At 37.5% G+C, this 14274-nt stretch overlaps 1 protein-coding gene across 1 annotated transcript in view; it reads right to left on the reverse strand.

Annotated features, from left to right (window-relative positions):
* Positions 1-308: 308 nt before the first annotated feature.
* Positions 309-14274, reverse strand: part of LOC124787963 (mismatch repair endonuclease PMS2) — a 157728-nt gene continuing 143762 nt past the window's right edge. The window contains exons 13-14 of the mRNA XM_047254969.1: positions 11601-11750; positions 309-768 (exon numbers count right to left, since the gene is read on the reverse strand). Coding sequence (XP_047110925.1) covers positions 667-768; positions 11601-11750 — 252 coding nt within the window. The 3' untranslated portion in view covers positions 309-666. The remainder of the gene's footprint in view (positions 769-11600; positions 11751-14274) is intronic.

Consider the following 14274-nt stretch of genomic DNA (forward strand, 5'->3'; position numbering starts at 1 on the left):
TGGTAGTTCAACTTGAGCTTCACCCAATCTAAATTATAAACAGAGGAACAAAACCATAATCCATGCTGCAACTGTTTGACTAATGAGCAAGTGATGAAAATCATAATTGGCTTTTTTTCTTAATGATTTATTCCTTAGCTTACTTTTTTTTTAGCTTCAAAGTTGTAAAAGGCAGAGTTCTAGTATGAAGTATCGTGTTACAAAGAAGTTTCACCAGAATTCTTATGCTGAATGAGCTCCTCTGTAATACTTCCTCTAGCACAAATAAGAAGTTGAGGAAACTGCATAGGGAAACAGAACAATATTTATTTTACAATCACATGTACATTTCATTATACAAAAGAGTAAAAACAAAACATATACAACATAAAATACCACACAGCTTAGTTATGGTATTTTGCATAAATATGTACACATTCAAACTAAACCGTGAATGTAAAAGCATAAGCCTACTAATTAAAAGAAAATCTTTTAAGGCACAATAGTCCTAACTGCTCCTCAGTTGCCTGTCTAATAAATATTCTTATCTACAAGTATCATAAACACCAACAACAAAACTGTTATAAAAATATGTAAATGGTTTCTACAAAAGAGCTTCTGTAATTTTTTTACATAATTTGTGTTGTTTGTACATTTTATAACATAATCAGCATAACAGCACTAAAATTATTTGTTAATTACTTTTATTCCTGAATCTGGTAGTTCATTTTTGAAGAAAATGCTGAAATTTACCAAGTGCCGCATAGTTGGACGTCCATGTGGGCAGTTCTGTAACAAGGGAGAAAAATATTTTTGAAAGACAGGTGATAATTAAATTCAATGTCTTTGTTCTACTGACATACAGAGTTCTACTAATGCAGTAACATGGTGGGAGACAAGATTTTTTTCTGAAGACTTCATCCTTGCTTCACAAAAATATTATGGCCTATGAAAAATACTTTAGTTACGATAAACAAAATTTTTACATATTTGGCAAAATTATTCACTAATCTTTACATTGATTGTAGGAACTCAGAAATACTCTTCTCTCATTCCAGCACTCTATTTTCATTCCACAAATTTCCAGCAAATATTTTAGGCCCACAAGATGTAACAGAGCAAGATATAACCATCCTACTTGTTCTTCTGCCACTCCTGACATCGATGTGTGTGTGTGTGTGTGTAATATCTTATTTTGTGGAGACTGCATAAGAGCCTGTTAGATAAAATAGTTAATTTCTTGATCAGACCTTATTTTATCACATCTGATTATTAACAATATGGTTCCTCAATAACAAACAATAATATTATGGTTGCTTTACCTAGAAATAATTTTCATAAAGAAATAGTCATAATTTGAAATTCTTCAAGAATACACGGAGATGAAATTTGCAGTGAGCTAATAGATGTTTGCTTGTCAACTGATATAGCTTGCTTAAAAGGCCTCATTTTGCTCTTTTCCATAAGCATTTTATTTTTTACAAAATCTTCCTATTTTAAAAATAATTCATAATCAAAAGTCTTGTATTCCAGAATGTGTGAATCATAAATAATGGTTATTTCCAACATTCATTACAATAGTTTTCTAACTCACATTTTTCTCATTTGAAAAGTGCCTATTATTGCTAGAAGAACTTGTTAATTTGCTAATTATCCAATTTGGAAAATTTCATTTTTTCAGTAACTTCTGGTGGGTTTCTGGAAATGCCCACAGTAGCAGATTTTAGATTCTATTTACATAAAATAGTACATATAATTTTGCACTTTTGCTACTACAGCTAAACACATTTCCATTTTGTTCATTATAATTTTGTACCCTCTAATTTTGCTCTCTTTTGTGTTAATATTTAATATGTAACACCAAATTTATATTTATATTTTTACATGCCTCTGTAAGTAGACTTAGACAATGCCTCCATCAGTATGCAATAGTGAACCAAACTGTGAAGATCTCTGGGTCATCGTCAATGAGCTTGCATTAAGTAGCCAACTTGATAACATCTCTCCATCAGAGTCATCAAAATGTACAATTATTTTGTAATTTAGTCTGCAGCTAACTGGTAAATTGTTAATAGCGTACTGACGGTACTGGAGTCTGTCCTCAGTGTGATATCAAAATGTACAGTTATGATGTTTAACCTGTTGTAACTGCGACCAGGACGGTCGCGGGGTAGCACCAACGGAAGGTGCAGCGGGACCCACAGAGAGGCCCGCGAACAACAACACAACGGAAAAGGACGGACACAGCCAACGTAGGACAGTACAAATACGACAAGACCGAACAACAGAGTCACAAGGAAACAAACTCGTACACGAACCAGGAAGAAAGCAGTCTAGTGCAAGCGAGGTGTAAACCGGCATAAGCGAGATTAGACTGACTGGCTGAGCGAGTGACCGGCATTTTAAGTATGCTATCGGGGGCACTGCTATTGGCCACTGGGACCACGTGTTCCACTGTGGCGCCCCCACACTAAAAGCGAGCCAGGAGGCGCGCGCCGCCACAGCTTACGGTGCAGCGACCTCTATGGGTCTTCGACATCCATCACGTCTGGCGTGGATTCAGATTCCGCGGCACGCGGTACCAGATAACCAAGAATACAAATTTAACAGGTACTATGTGCAGTGACTCCATAACCAAATTAAATGCCAAGTTATGTGTCAATCGGAATTGGATAATAAAAGTGTGTAGTAAAACTGCTGCCACTAGGTCAAAACATCTGTATGTATGTTGCTGGCCCTGTGATGTAAGTACTGTCTCAATTATTGAATACAAGGTGATCATCATCATTTTTCTGATGTCAATAAATGTGAAAAGATCACAATTTTCACAGCACTGTGTATGTCATTTAACAAACTGGTCACTAAACTAAATTATAGCAAGTAGCCAGACACAGAAGTGCAGCAGCATTACTACCTATGCTAAGTCTAGGTCTGTAACATTAGAGAGACTGAGTTTCAGTTAGTAATTTTCCTCAGCACAGGCTGGTGTGATCACATCACATGCTTTTCTAAATCTGAAGGCCTGTGTCTGATGGCTTAGTTTATGTTTAAATGTACTATTAAATGTGCCTGTTTGCTGCTCAATGCCTCCTCTATGTGATGAGTAGCAATATAGTCTAGCTATATCGTTTTTTAGATAGCATGAGAGAAACACAAGTTTTTTCCTCATACTTACAGATAATATATATTTTTATAATGTGATTCTGCACAAAAAAGAACTTCACATTATGTGCTTTTGAAAGTTATACTATAGTAAGATGTTTCTTAGTAAATGTCTTTGCTAGAACATACTTCATATTGTCCTGTTGGTCTTCTCCTAATAGTCTTGGCAAAATGTTTGGAAAATCCCTTAATATGAGAAGAGCTACAGTACTTCTGTTGTTTGTGGTGTGTGTCTAACTGATGATCCTCATGGAGGAGAAGATACAACTAACTGTTTATGGGGACTTATCATGAATTCCATTCTGCTGTTTTCAATACTACATTGTTTTTTATGCACAGAAGATATGTACTGAGGCATGCAACATTCAACAAACGGAAAAATCGTCTCTGATAATACTTTATCAGGATGCTACAGCCATTTGGTAATCCTACAATTGGGAATAACTCCCAAGTATATTGTTTTGTTGTAACCTAGACCAGCATCTACATCTACATCCATACTCAGCAAACCACCATGAAGCACACTACAGAGAGTACATCTTGTTGTATCAGTTTTTAGGGTTCTTTCCTGTTCATTCATGTATAGAATGAGGGAAGACTGAATATCTGAATCCCCCTGTGCGTGCTGTAATTATTCTAATCTTGTCCTCATGGTCCCTATGTAAGCAATACCTAGGGAGTGGTTGTATATTCCTGGCGTCATCATTTAAAGCAGATTCTTGAAACTTTTGTTAGTAGATTTTCTTGGGATAGCTTATGCCTATCTTCAAGATTCTGCCAGTTCAGTTTCTTCAGCATCACTGTAACACTCTCCCACGGGTCAAACAAACCTACGACCATTCGTCCTGCCCTCCTCTGTATATGTTCAATAGTCGCTGTTAGTACTATCTGGTATGGGTCTCACACATCTGAGCAATATTCTAGAATGGGTCGTACAAGGGATTTGTAAGCAATCTTGTTTGTAGGCTGATTGCACTTCCCCAGTATTCTACCAATAAGCTGGAGTCTAGCGTCTGCTTTATCCACAGCTGAAACTATGTGATCATTCCATTTCATATCTTTACAAATTGTTACACCCAGGTTTTTGTATGAATTGGCCAATTCCAATTGTGACTCACTGATATCATAGTCAGAGAATACCACATTTTTTTCATTTTGTAAAATGCACAATTTTACATTTCTGAACATTTAAAGCAAGTTGCCAATATTCGCACCACTTTGAAATCTTATCAAGATCTGACTGAATATGCCGCTTCTTTCACACGGTACTTCATTATAGACAACTGCATCATCAGCAAAAAGTCTGACATTGGTATTAATACCGTCCACAAGGTCATTAATGCACAATATGAATAGCAAGGGTCCCAGGACACCTCCCTGGGGCATGCCCGAAGTTACTTCTACATCTGACAATGACACTCCTCGATAACATGTTGTGACCTCCCACTAAAAAGTCCTCAATCCACTCACCAATTCCACCTGATACTCCATCTGTTCGAACTTTCAACAATATAGGTGTGGTACTGAGTCAAATACTTTTCAGAAATCAAGAAGTACTACATCTATGTGACTGCCTTGATCCGAGGCTTTCAGTATGTCATGTGAGAAAAGTGTGAGTTGGGTTTCACATGATCAATGTTGGCAGAGAGAAGGTTATACTGTTTAAGACATCTCCTTATGTTTGAGATGAGAATATTTTCTGAAATTTACAACAAATCTGTGTCAAGGCTATTGGACAGTAGTTTTGTGGATCACTTCTACTACCCTTCTCATAGACGGGTGTGACCAACTACTGGGTTATTGTTCAAGGGATCTATGATATAGACTATAATTAGAAGAGGGACTAACTCATATGAATTTTCAATATAGAATCTGATAGGGATTCCATTAGGCCCTGAAGCTTTGTTCAATTTTAACGATTTCAGCTGTTTATCAACACTGCTGACACTAATACTGATTTCACACACCTGGCAGTGGTCTGAGGATTAAATTAGGGCAAGTCTCCTGGGTTTTCTTTGTAAAGGAACATTCTGAAATGGAGTTTAGCATTTCAGCTTTTGTTTTGCTCCCTTAATTTCAGTTCCTGTCCCATTTGATAGGGAATGGACACTAACTTTGGTGCCACTAACAGCTTTTACATACGACCAGAATTTCCTTGGGTTTTGTGAAAAGGCTTCATGCATTGGTCTGTTGACAGCCGAACACATTTCATTAAGCATCCCTCTACACACAGTGCTAGGTTTTGTTTTACACCTATTATTCACTGATCTCTGTTTCTTTACAGTGACTGTATAAGATGGAGGACATATATATCCAGTGCATGGTCAACCATTCTTCTACACTTGAGCCGAAGTTCCTCTACATGCTCCTGCCCTGTGCTGAAAGTTTGAAGTTCCTCATTTAGATATGAAATGACTGATTTTTTTATGTTTTACTAAATGTATATATCTTTATGCTTATTTTAGCTAACCATTGTACTTTGGTAATCTTTGTGGCCATAACCACATCATAATCATTGAAGCCATTTTCATTGTGGATATCTTCAAAGAGGTCATCTCTATTTGTTGCCATTAGATTCACTATATTTCCATCATGAGTTGGGTTCCGAACTATCTGTGCAAGATAGTTTTCAAAGAAGGCATTCAGTAATATTTCAAAGGATGTGTTATCAGGGCCACCACTAACAAAATTGTAATTTCTCCGAGTGATTGCTGGACGATTAAGGTCTGCACTGATTAGTATAATATGGTTGAGGAACTTATGTACAACTGAACCAAGGTGTTATCTAAAGTTTTCAATTACATCACGAAACAAGTCTGGTGGGCAAAAGAAGGAGACAATTACCACTTGATGCCCACCCCTGAAACTGAATCTTGCCCAAACAATCTCGCATGCAGCTTCAGTTTCTATCTTGGTGGGTTTGAATTTTGTGTCTCCTGCGACAAATACACCACTTCCATTTCCCTGTTAGCCTTTAAATATACACTTAAATTTTCCGCCAAAAATTTTAATCAGCTGTCTGTACCTTTTATTATGTGAGCTTCATTGCTTTTCAAGAGCACTTCAAACTCTGGCATTTTGTTGTGAATTCTTCAGCAGTTAATCACTAATATTTTAATACTCTCACCTGAGGGAGGCATTTTTTTCCCCCAATATTGCACTGATAATTCTTTCCTATAGCTATCGTTATCTACAATGGATGGAGGATCACCTGATCTAAAAAATCTTTGTGTGCACCCCACACACAGTCAGTTACCTGGGTAACAGCCTCTGATGTGTAGTGGACAACTGACCCATTTTGGGGGTCCCTACAGTTCTTAACCCTAAGGCACTGAATGTACCTGGTGTCCTATCCTGTCCCTTACCGCCATTTCCCCAAGGGGTACCATCATTTGTTGTGCGTTTGAACTCCTAATGATTAATAGACACTAACCCTTTTGCATGGATGAGTAATGACAGTTCCCATACCGTCCGCAGAGGAGGCAGGGTTCACAGGAGATGATAGCCTTTAAGTACCTTTGGTACCAATATCACAGGTACACTGACTTTCGGGAGCTCTTCCAACACACCGATCTGCAGCAGTTGCCAATCTTTTGACAGTAGTAAGGGTAATTTTGAGCTGCTTATGAACATCAGTCAACTCATCCTGTGCTTGCGAAAGCATTCACAGTGGGGCTGCATTTTGGCTGGAGCAATGCATTACAGCACATAGAACAAATAACTTTAAACTAAGCCTGCTGATTATATTTTATATTTGTTGAGTTAAAAAAAATTATTAATTCCTTATACAAACTGAAGCAAATACACCAAATGAGATTCCTATTTAAGACAACAGAAAAACCTGTGGCAAAAATTACTAATTTTCTAAAACTTTCTGAGGTTAACTATAGCTATTATCAAACTCAGAAATAGAGTTAATTTACAGTATATGTGTGTGTAATATATTCACCTCTTTAAGATAAAACTAGATGTAACACAATATGTTAGTTAGAATATCAGCTACAGTAACTAAATCACAAACACCAATTTACTATGAATTAGACAATGCGCATAACAAAGGTAACTTCCAAAAAATCTCAAAAATGCACATTTAATTGCATCAATATACAATGAAATTCAGGGTGATCTATTATTTGGGAGTAACTGTGAATCACAAACCCTGATTTGTTATGATATAAAGTTGTCCAAAACCCAGTAGCTTTTGAAAATATAGTTTTATAAGTGCCAAAAATTCTCAAAAATAACTTATTTCTCATGTAATTATCCAATGAAATTAGAGAATGATTGTTTTGAATGAACACAGACCTACTGTTCTCAAAAATTTTAAAAGAGCACAAATAAGTTTAAGTTTGCAACTCACGATAAAAGTAGGAGTTTACCGCGGCACTTGCAAATGTTCGAAATTTCATGATACAAATGGGTACTCATACAATCAATGAAAAATTATGCAGAAGTGATGTGAACAGTAAAATATGTGACTCTAGAATTCCAAATCAGCACACAAATCCTGCACACATGGTCTCACACAAAGTAAAATGCTTGTTTCTGGACACTATTACATTTTCTCCCTTCTGCACAGTTTTTATTTTTTCATGAATCCCGGAAAGTCCTTTGTGTCTTGCCACACTGGGCTGGTAACATCATTATCCTTGCTTGTTAGTTTCTCTGTCAAATCTGGACTATTCTTTCAATTGTCAATGTAAATGCAGAAACCTTTTTCTACCAAATCACACACAGGCACCAAAACAATTCACATATATTTGTAAGAGCTTGTACATAATCCATAAAATTTAATGCCAAATCCACTGCATTTTGAAGAAATAAACTGGATGTATACTAGGCATTTTTGCCATGGTAATATACATTTGTCAATAGTAATCTCCCTGTGTGACACGTAAACTCATCTGAATTTATATCTCAGATGCTCCATAATAATTGGTTTTACTTTGAAGAGATTTCTACACATTTTCCCAAAAGCTTGGTAAACTTAGTTGCTTCAGCAACTTACAATAGACTGCTGATAGAAAGGTAGCAAGTTCCTTAATACAAGCCACACTCATGAGTAATTGGGTTAGCTCCTACGTTGGATGAGAACACCTTTGCCACCATAGCTTGGTGAGACAATTTGCCAAGATGTGAATGGAGTTCACCAGACCTTTTACTGGCTGTAGGAATGACAGTAGAGTGCACAAAGCATAAAAAACTGCTATTATAAGATTTGATTGAGGCTAGATTATGTGCAACTGACTCATGAGACATTCCCATTTACAGTATCATACAATATTGAATTTTTCGTGACACCAAGCCAATGGGGTTCCACGAGTCTCTCAATTCAGGGTGAATTGCTGTTTCTGTGGTTAAACACCATAAGCAACATTTTGGTATTTGACATCACCATTATACTGCAACTGCACACTGAAACAGTAGACACATGGGCTAGAGAGCACCAAATTTCAAAATGATACAATGCTTGACAACAGCATCCATGACACGCAGAATCACGCCCAGGGGCTACAGAGGCCCCCCCACATGTGTGCACCACTGGTGATCACCAGTCCAGAGTAGATAGATCAACATGCCTACAGGTATGAAGGAGGACAATACATCACCAGATTTCTTCCAAACTGTCTCAGAATGGTTTGAGGAATACATTATGGGCATGACGATACTTGTGTGGCTCACCAGCCACCTGACCTCTGTCATATTCAGCGCATCACCGCAAGTTGTGGGCAGCATTTGAACAATTATTAATCAGGACAAATATGTCAACATTTTTGCTATAGGAGTCCATGCCACAAGTGTCACCAGGGTCATCGGGGTGAAAGAAATACACTACAGGTAGGTGTGTGTAATACAACTCTGCATTACTCAGTTTAGAACTGTACACGTTGCAATCAGCTTGAGTTGCCTTTTCTCTGTTGATCAAATGAAGCTGATTTTCTGTTTCATGATCACCTATCTTGATATCTGCTATTCTGGTGTCATACGATAACTGAAATGAGGAGTAGTACTGCGATCTGCCACAGTGAAGCAAGTTTGGAGATCAGAACTCACTATATTAACCTTTCCTGCGTCAATCCCTATTTTGGTACCAATGTGATCAGTGGGTGACTGGACAGAAAACTTTCATCCACTTATTCACTTTACACTAAGCAAAAACTTCTAAGGGCTTTGTCAGACTGGTAGATAGAATTTTAGTTTAAAATTCATTGAACACTTCTCACAATGCTCGTGTTATATTCATTTTGACTTTGTTTATTAGCATTTTGGATTCTTTTTAATCTATGATGGCGATGTATTTCCTTTTATGATTTGCACCATGGCTATTGAATCATGACAAGTCTTTCTCACTTCACAATCATGCTAAATACAGCCATCAAGAATCCACATTTTCAGTTCCAGAGACAACTGCTGTTGCCTGCTTATGTTATCTTCAATCTGTTTCTGTCACACCCGCAGTCACTAACGTAATAACAGCCTTACGGTCAGTGTTTCCCTCCTCCATATTACTTGAAATGAAAAATTCAAGTCTGTCACAAGAAGAACTAAGACTTATTTTCACGAGTTGGTTAAGTAACTGCTAAATTTTTTTATAAAATATTTATAAATATTATAATTTTTTTATAAACCTAGTACAAATCTCCAAAATCCTGTTCCTGTCACTTGTGACTCTCCCAGTCTGTTGCTGGTAAGTTGAAATCTCCACTTGCCACCATAGTATTAACACAATTTTCATACAACAGTCTCCAAGTTTTCCCTAGAGTGTTTTATCATTTCAGCTTCTATGGGAGTGTGTCTGTGAAATCGTCTACTTACCATGGCAATTATAAAATAACAGTGGGGGTAAAGGTAGTGGAACACCACATAACTGAAGTGTTGAAATACTGACAGGCACATGAACAGGACAATGCTACTGAACTTTCAAACAAATTTTTCATCAGAGATTATAGAATACACACAAACCTGCACACTAGATTGTTCCAGCTGACTGCAATATGCCAGCATTGCAACTTGATTGGGTTGAAGTGTACAAGGTGGAGTGAGTGAGCGGTAAAAGGAAGTGGAGAGCATTTGATTACTAATTGTACCCTTCTGGCAATGTGTACAAAACAATGTAATGAAGAATTCGCTAACAGAATTCAGACCCATAACACCAGAAACTCCTAGAATCAGAGGCTTTAGAGAAACCTATATCCAGTAAAACAACTGCTCTGATGGTATGCAACTTGCAGTAATGTATGCAGCATATGTGGGCAATAAAGGTGTGTAATGGATGGGTGGATGGGGTGGGGAGGGGGGGGGGGGGGGGGAAGTAGGGGGGCGGGGTTAAGCACCTGAAAACAAAAGAGTGGAAACAAACAAATTTTCAGGCAATCACCCAACCTGTGACTAAGAGCAAATTTATGTTGTCAGAGTAAGAAGGGAAACAGTCAGTGATGATTCCACTTGCTTATTGTCTGTGTTTTTTATTTTCTTCTTCTTCTTCTTCTCCTCCTCCTCCTCCTCCTCTTTTTTTGCCTTATACGCCTGTTGTGAGTGCTGCACTATATGGAAAATCAGCTCACAGTACTGAATGCAAACAAAGGCAGAATATGCAACCAGTATATTTACTAGAATACCAGGAGAAAACATTATGGGACTGTACAAGTCATAGAGAGTGAATAATAAAAGCACAACAAAGGGATCATGAGTATTTTGTATGTGATGGTTGATGTCGCTGGTTAGAGAAAGATGTACGCATTAGTTGTCCTAGAACCAGATGGCAGCAGCAGAGGGCTAATGCTTACAACACCATACTACCTACTGCATATAGCAAAGGGTTCAGATCGGAACCACATTTGCACTGGAGTAACTACCAGCATTTATCATTGGGGGGCAGGGGGAGGTGGAGGGGGGGGGGGGCAATGGTGTAGGGTGTCGATCTCTGACATGAGTGGCTTTTTCATGACTACTAATGGTGGCCATACGCCACTATGAGCCTGCACCAATATGTAATGTCAGTGACAGTCCATGACTGACTGCAACATGAATGAATGAAGTATGCACCTTCATTCCATTTGTGTGACTATACATATAATCTGCCCACTGTGTGCACATATTTTGTGTTCAGCTATGGTTTCATGGAGTTCATTTTCTGTTTCTCTTTGTACACGAAGACTGCTTGTAGAATTTTTGTAAACACACAAGTAAAAACTGTTTTCTCCCTTAAAGAAAAGAATAAAACAGTAGAATAACACAATATAAGCAGAAGAAAGTAAGAAGTAATAGTATTTGCAATCAACAAATCTCCAATAAGTAGGTTATGAAACCTCATATATATGAGACATTTCCTGAAAAGTAAATTGATTCACTGTAAATTATGCAGCAATTCTGTAATGTGTTCATTAAGCAAACATACTAATATTATTTGAGATAAAAAAGGAAGATGACACACAAATAAATGCAACAAGGGAACTTACCCAGGGGCTGTCCATCTCACCCATATGATCAACAATTCTTCGCATTTCTGCCAGACTAAGATCTGTTCCAATCATAACGGCCTTACGACATGCTCGTGATGCAAACATTGCCCGTACACGAGTTGGTCGACACATTACATGGGGTGCACCCTGAGAGAAAAACATACGCCTCAGTCAACAGCTTTAAGTTGTTGTGAAATAATTACAATAGTAATGGTAATAATATAACAATAATAATAATAATAAGAAGAAGAAGAAGAACTATGGAGGTGAAACATCAGGAAACAAAATATGGAACACATATTTTATATAAGAATTAACGCACTCAGAGTAAATGTTCTTTCCACATGTCCTCAAGGAAATGGACCTCAACCTTGTCCACTAGATCAAAAAACTTAAAACTAATTTTAATACCTTGAAAATGATTACCAAGACGTGAATATGTACAGACTAAAGAACTAATACAATTACTGGGTAACTGCTACCAAGTATCATCAAAAGGGGGAGAAAAAAGGGATGTTGCCATGTTAACTTATGGTGACAATATTACTGCACTTTAGATGTTCAGAAGTCTAATAGTGCATAACACTTCATTATTCCATATTACTAATAGTATAAACTTGAATTGGTTCTGCAGACAATCCACTGATGAATAGAAAGACCTGACACCAACAAATCTTACAAGCTTCTCTTAAACTGTATATTATTTTACAAGCTGCTAAGCACATTTGTCAGAAGATATTGCAAATGTGTGTTCCTGAACAACGGGCACCTGTTTGGATCAAAGTGCCTTAGAGTCTTTATATACAGTTATTCATATTTCTAGTTCTCATGCCAACCGGCATGAGTTCCGAAAAAAGTGATCACGTAAAATCTAACTTGTGTTTTTCTCACGTAACATCCTTCAAGCTACAGATCAAGGCAGTAAAGCACATGTCTGTCGAATTTCATGACTTCCAGAAAACATCTGACTCAGTACCACATAAACACTTATTAACGAAAGTGGGATCAAATGGGGTATCAAAGGAAATTTGTGGCTGAACAGAAGAATTCTTGGCAGGGAGGACACGTCATATTGTCTTGGATGGAAAGTCATCAACAGATATAGAAGCAATTTCAGGCATGCCCCAGGAAAGTGTATTGGGATCCTTGCTGTTCATGTTGTATATTAATAATCTAGCAGACAACGTTAATAGTAACTACAGATTTTTTCCTGATGAAGCAGTTATGCATATGAAGTGCTATTCATAAAACAGCTGCACTGATATTCAAACAGATATTGATAAGGTTTCAAAGTCATGCAAATATTGGCAACTTGCTTCAAATTTTCAGAAAATGAAAACAGTGTATTTCACAAAATTTAGAAACACTTTGTCCCACAGCTAAAATATCAATGTTTCAATTAGAATCAGTCAACTCATACAAATATCTGGGTGTAACAGTCTGTAGGAATATGAAATGGAATTAACACACAGACTCAATGGTAAATAAAGCAAGTGGTTCACTTCACTACTATGACACTGGGGACATGCAGTCAGTATACAAATGATATTGTTTACAAAACACTTGTGCATACCATCCTTGGAAACTGATCAGGTGTGTGGAACCTATACCAAATACAACAGTCACAGAAATGCTGAAAAACTTAAAATGGTAGATGCTTAAATTGATATGCCAACAAACTCACAAAGAAGTTTGAGAAACCAGTTTTTAATGAAAAATATACTGTAGCCCCCTATGTATTACTCCTTTACGGACCCTGAGGACAAAGTCAGATTAATTGGACCATACCAAGATGACTTTATTTTCATCATTTGGAATTTGAGAACTTGAAGTTGTGATGTCAAAGGCCTCTTATGGGTAACAGGACCCTAGCAACAGAGATTTTTCTTTTTCTTCTACAATTCTTTTGCAGCAATCTGGTACAGAAGATCATGTCAATTGTACATCTGGAGGAGTAAAACCAAAAACAAGATTTAAGAAGTATGTCTTTTCAGATTGTCATGTGCTTGTTCAACAGAATTGTAACCAATATTTTTCCAATGATGGAAGAAAAAGATATGTCACGACAATTGTCACAGATGTTGCAATTAGGTTTTCTTTAAAAAAGATGGTGACTATAATATTGTTTTCCAGGTCTCAGTTAGAAGGTGAAGGGAGAAGGTACTGACCCTGAAGGATATTTATCAAGTTTATAAGTTCTAGAGGTGGCCTGGGATCCTTTCTCAGTTTCAGGCTTTTAAGTGCTCTTTGTTGAACTCTGTAAAGGTAGCTCTGGTAAGGTTATTGGTACATTTCTACAACAGAGTTCAACAGCTGCCTTTATTGACAGACATCATCTTATTCAGCTCATCATGTCTCCCATGCTATCTCTTCCTTTGGCATCAGTAAACCTATTAAACAGCCAGCAATCAGCTCTCTTCTGATCACCCAGTATTACCTTGGCCTTCAAAAGCTCAACCACATCCTCCACCAGGGCTTCAACTATCTCATATCCTATACCGAGATGAGGGCTATCCAACCCAAAATCCTACCAACACTGCCCCAAAGTAGTGTTCGGCTGCCCATTCTACCAACAGAATACCCTTATCCATCCCTGTTCCAATCCTACTCCCAATACTGCACTCCATTGGTCATTCCCTTATGGTCGGTCCAGGTGCGAGAACTGTCCCGT

Source organism: Schistocerca piceifrons, chromosome 3 (assembly GCF_021461385.2).
Source record: "Schistocerca piceifrons isolate TAMUIC-IGC-003096 chromosome 3, iqSchPice1.1, whole genome shotgun sequence".
Classification (NCBI taxonomy): Eukaryota; Metazoa; Arthropoda; class Insecta; order Orthoptera; family Acrididae; genus Schistocerca; species Schistocerca piceifrons.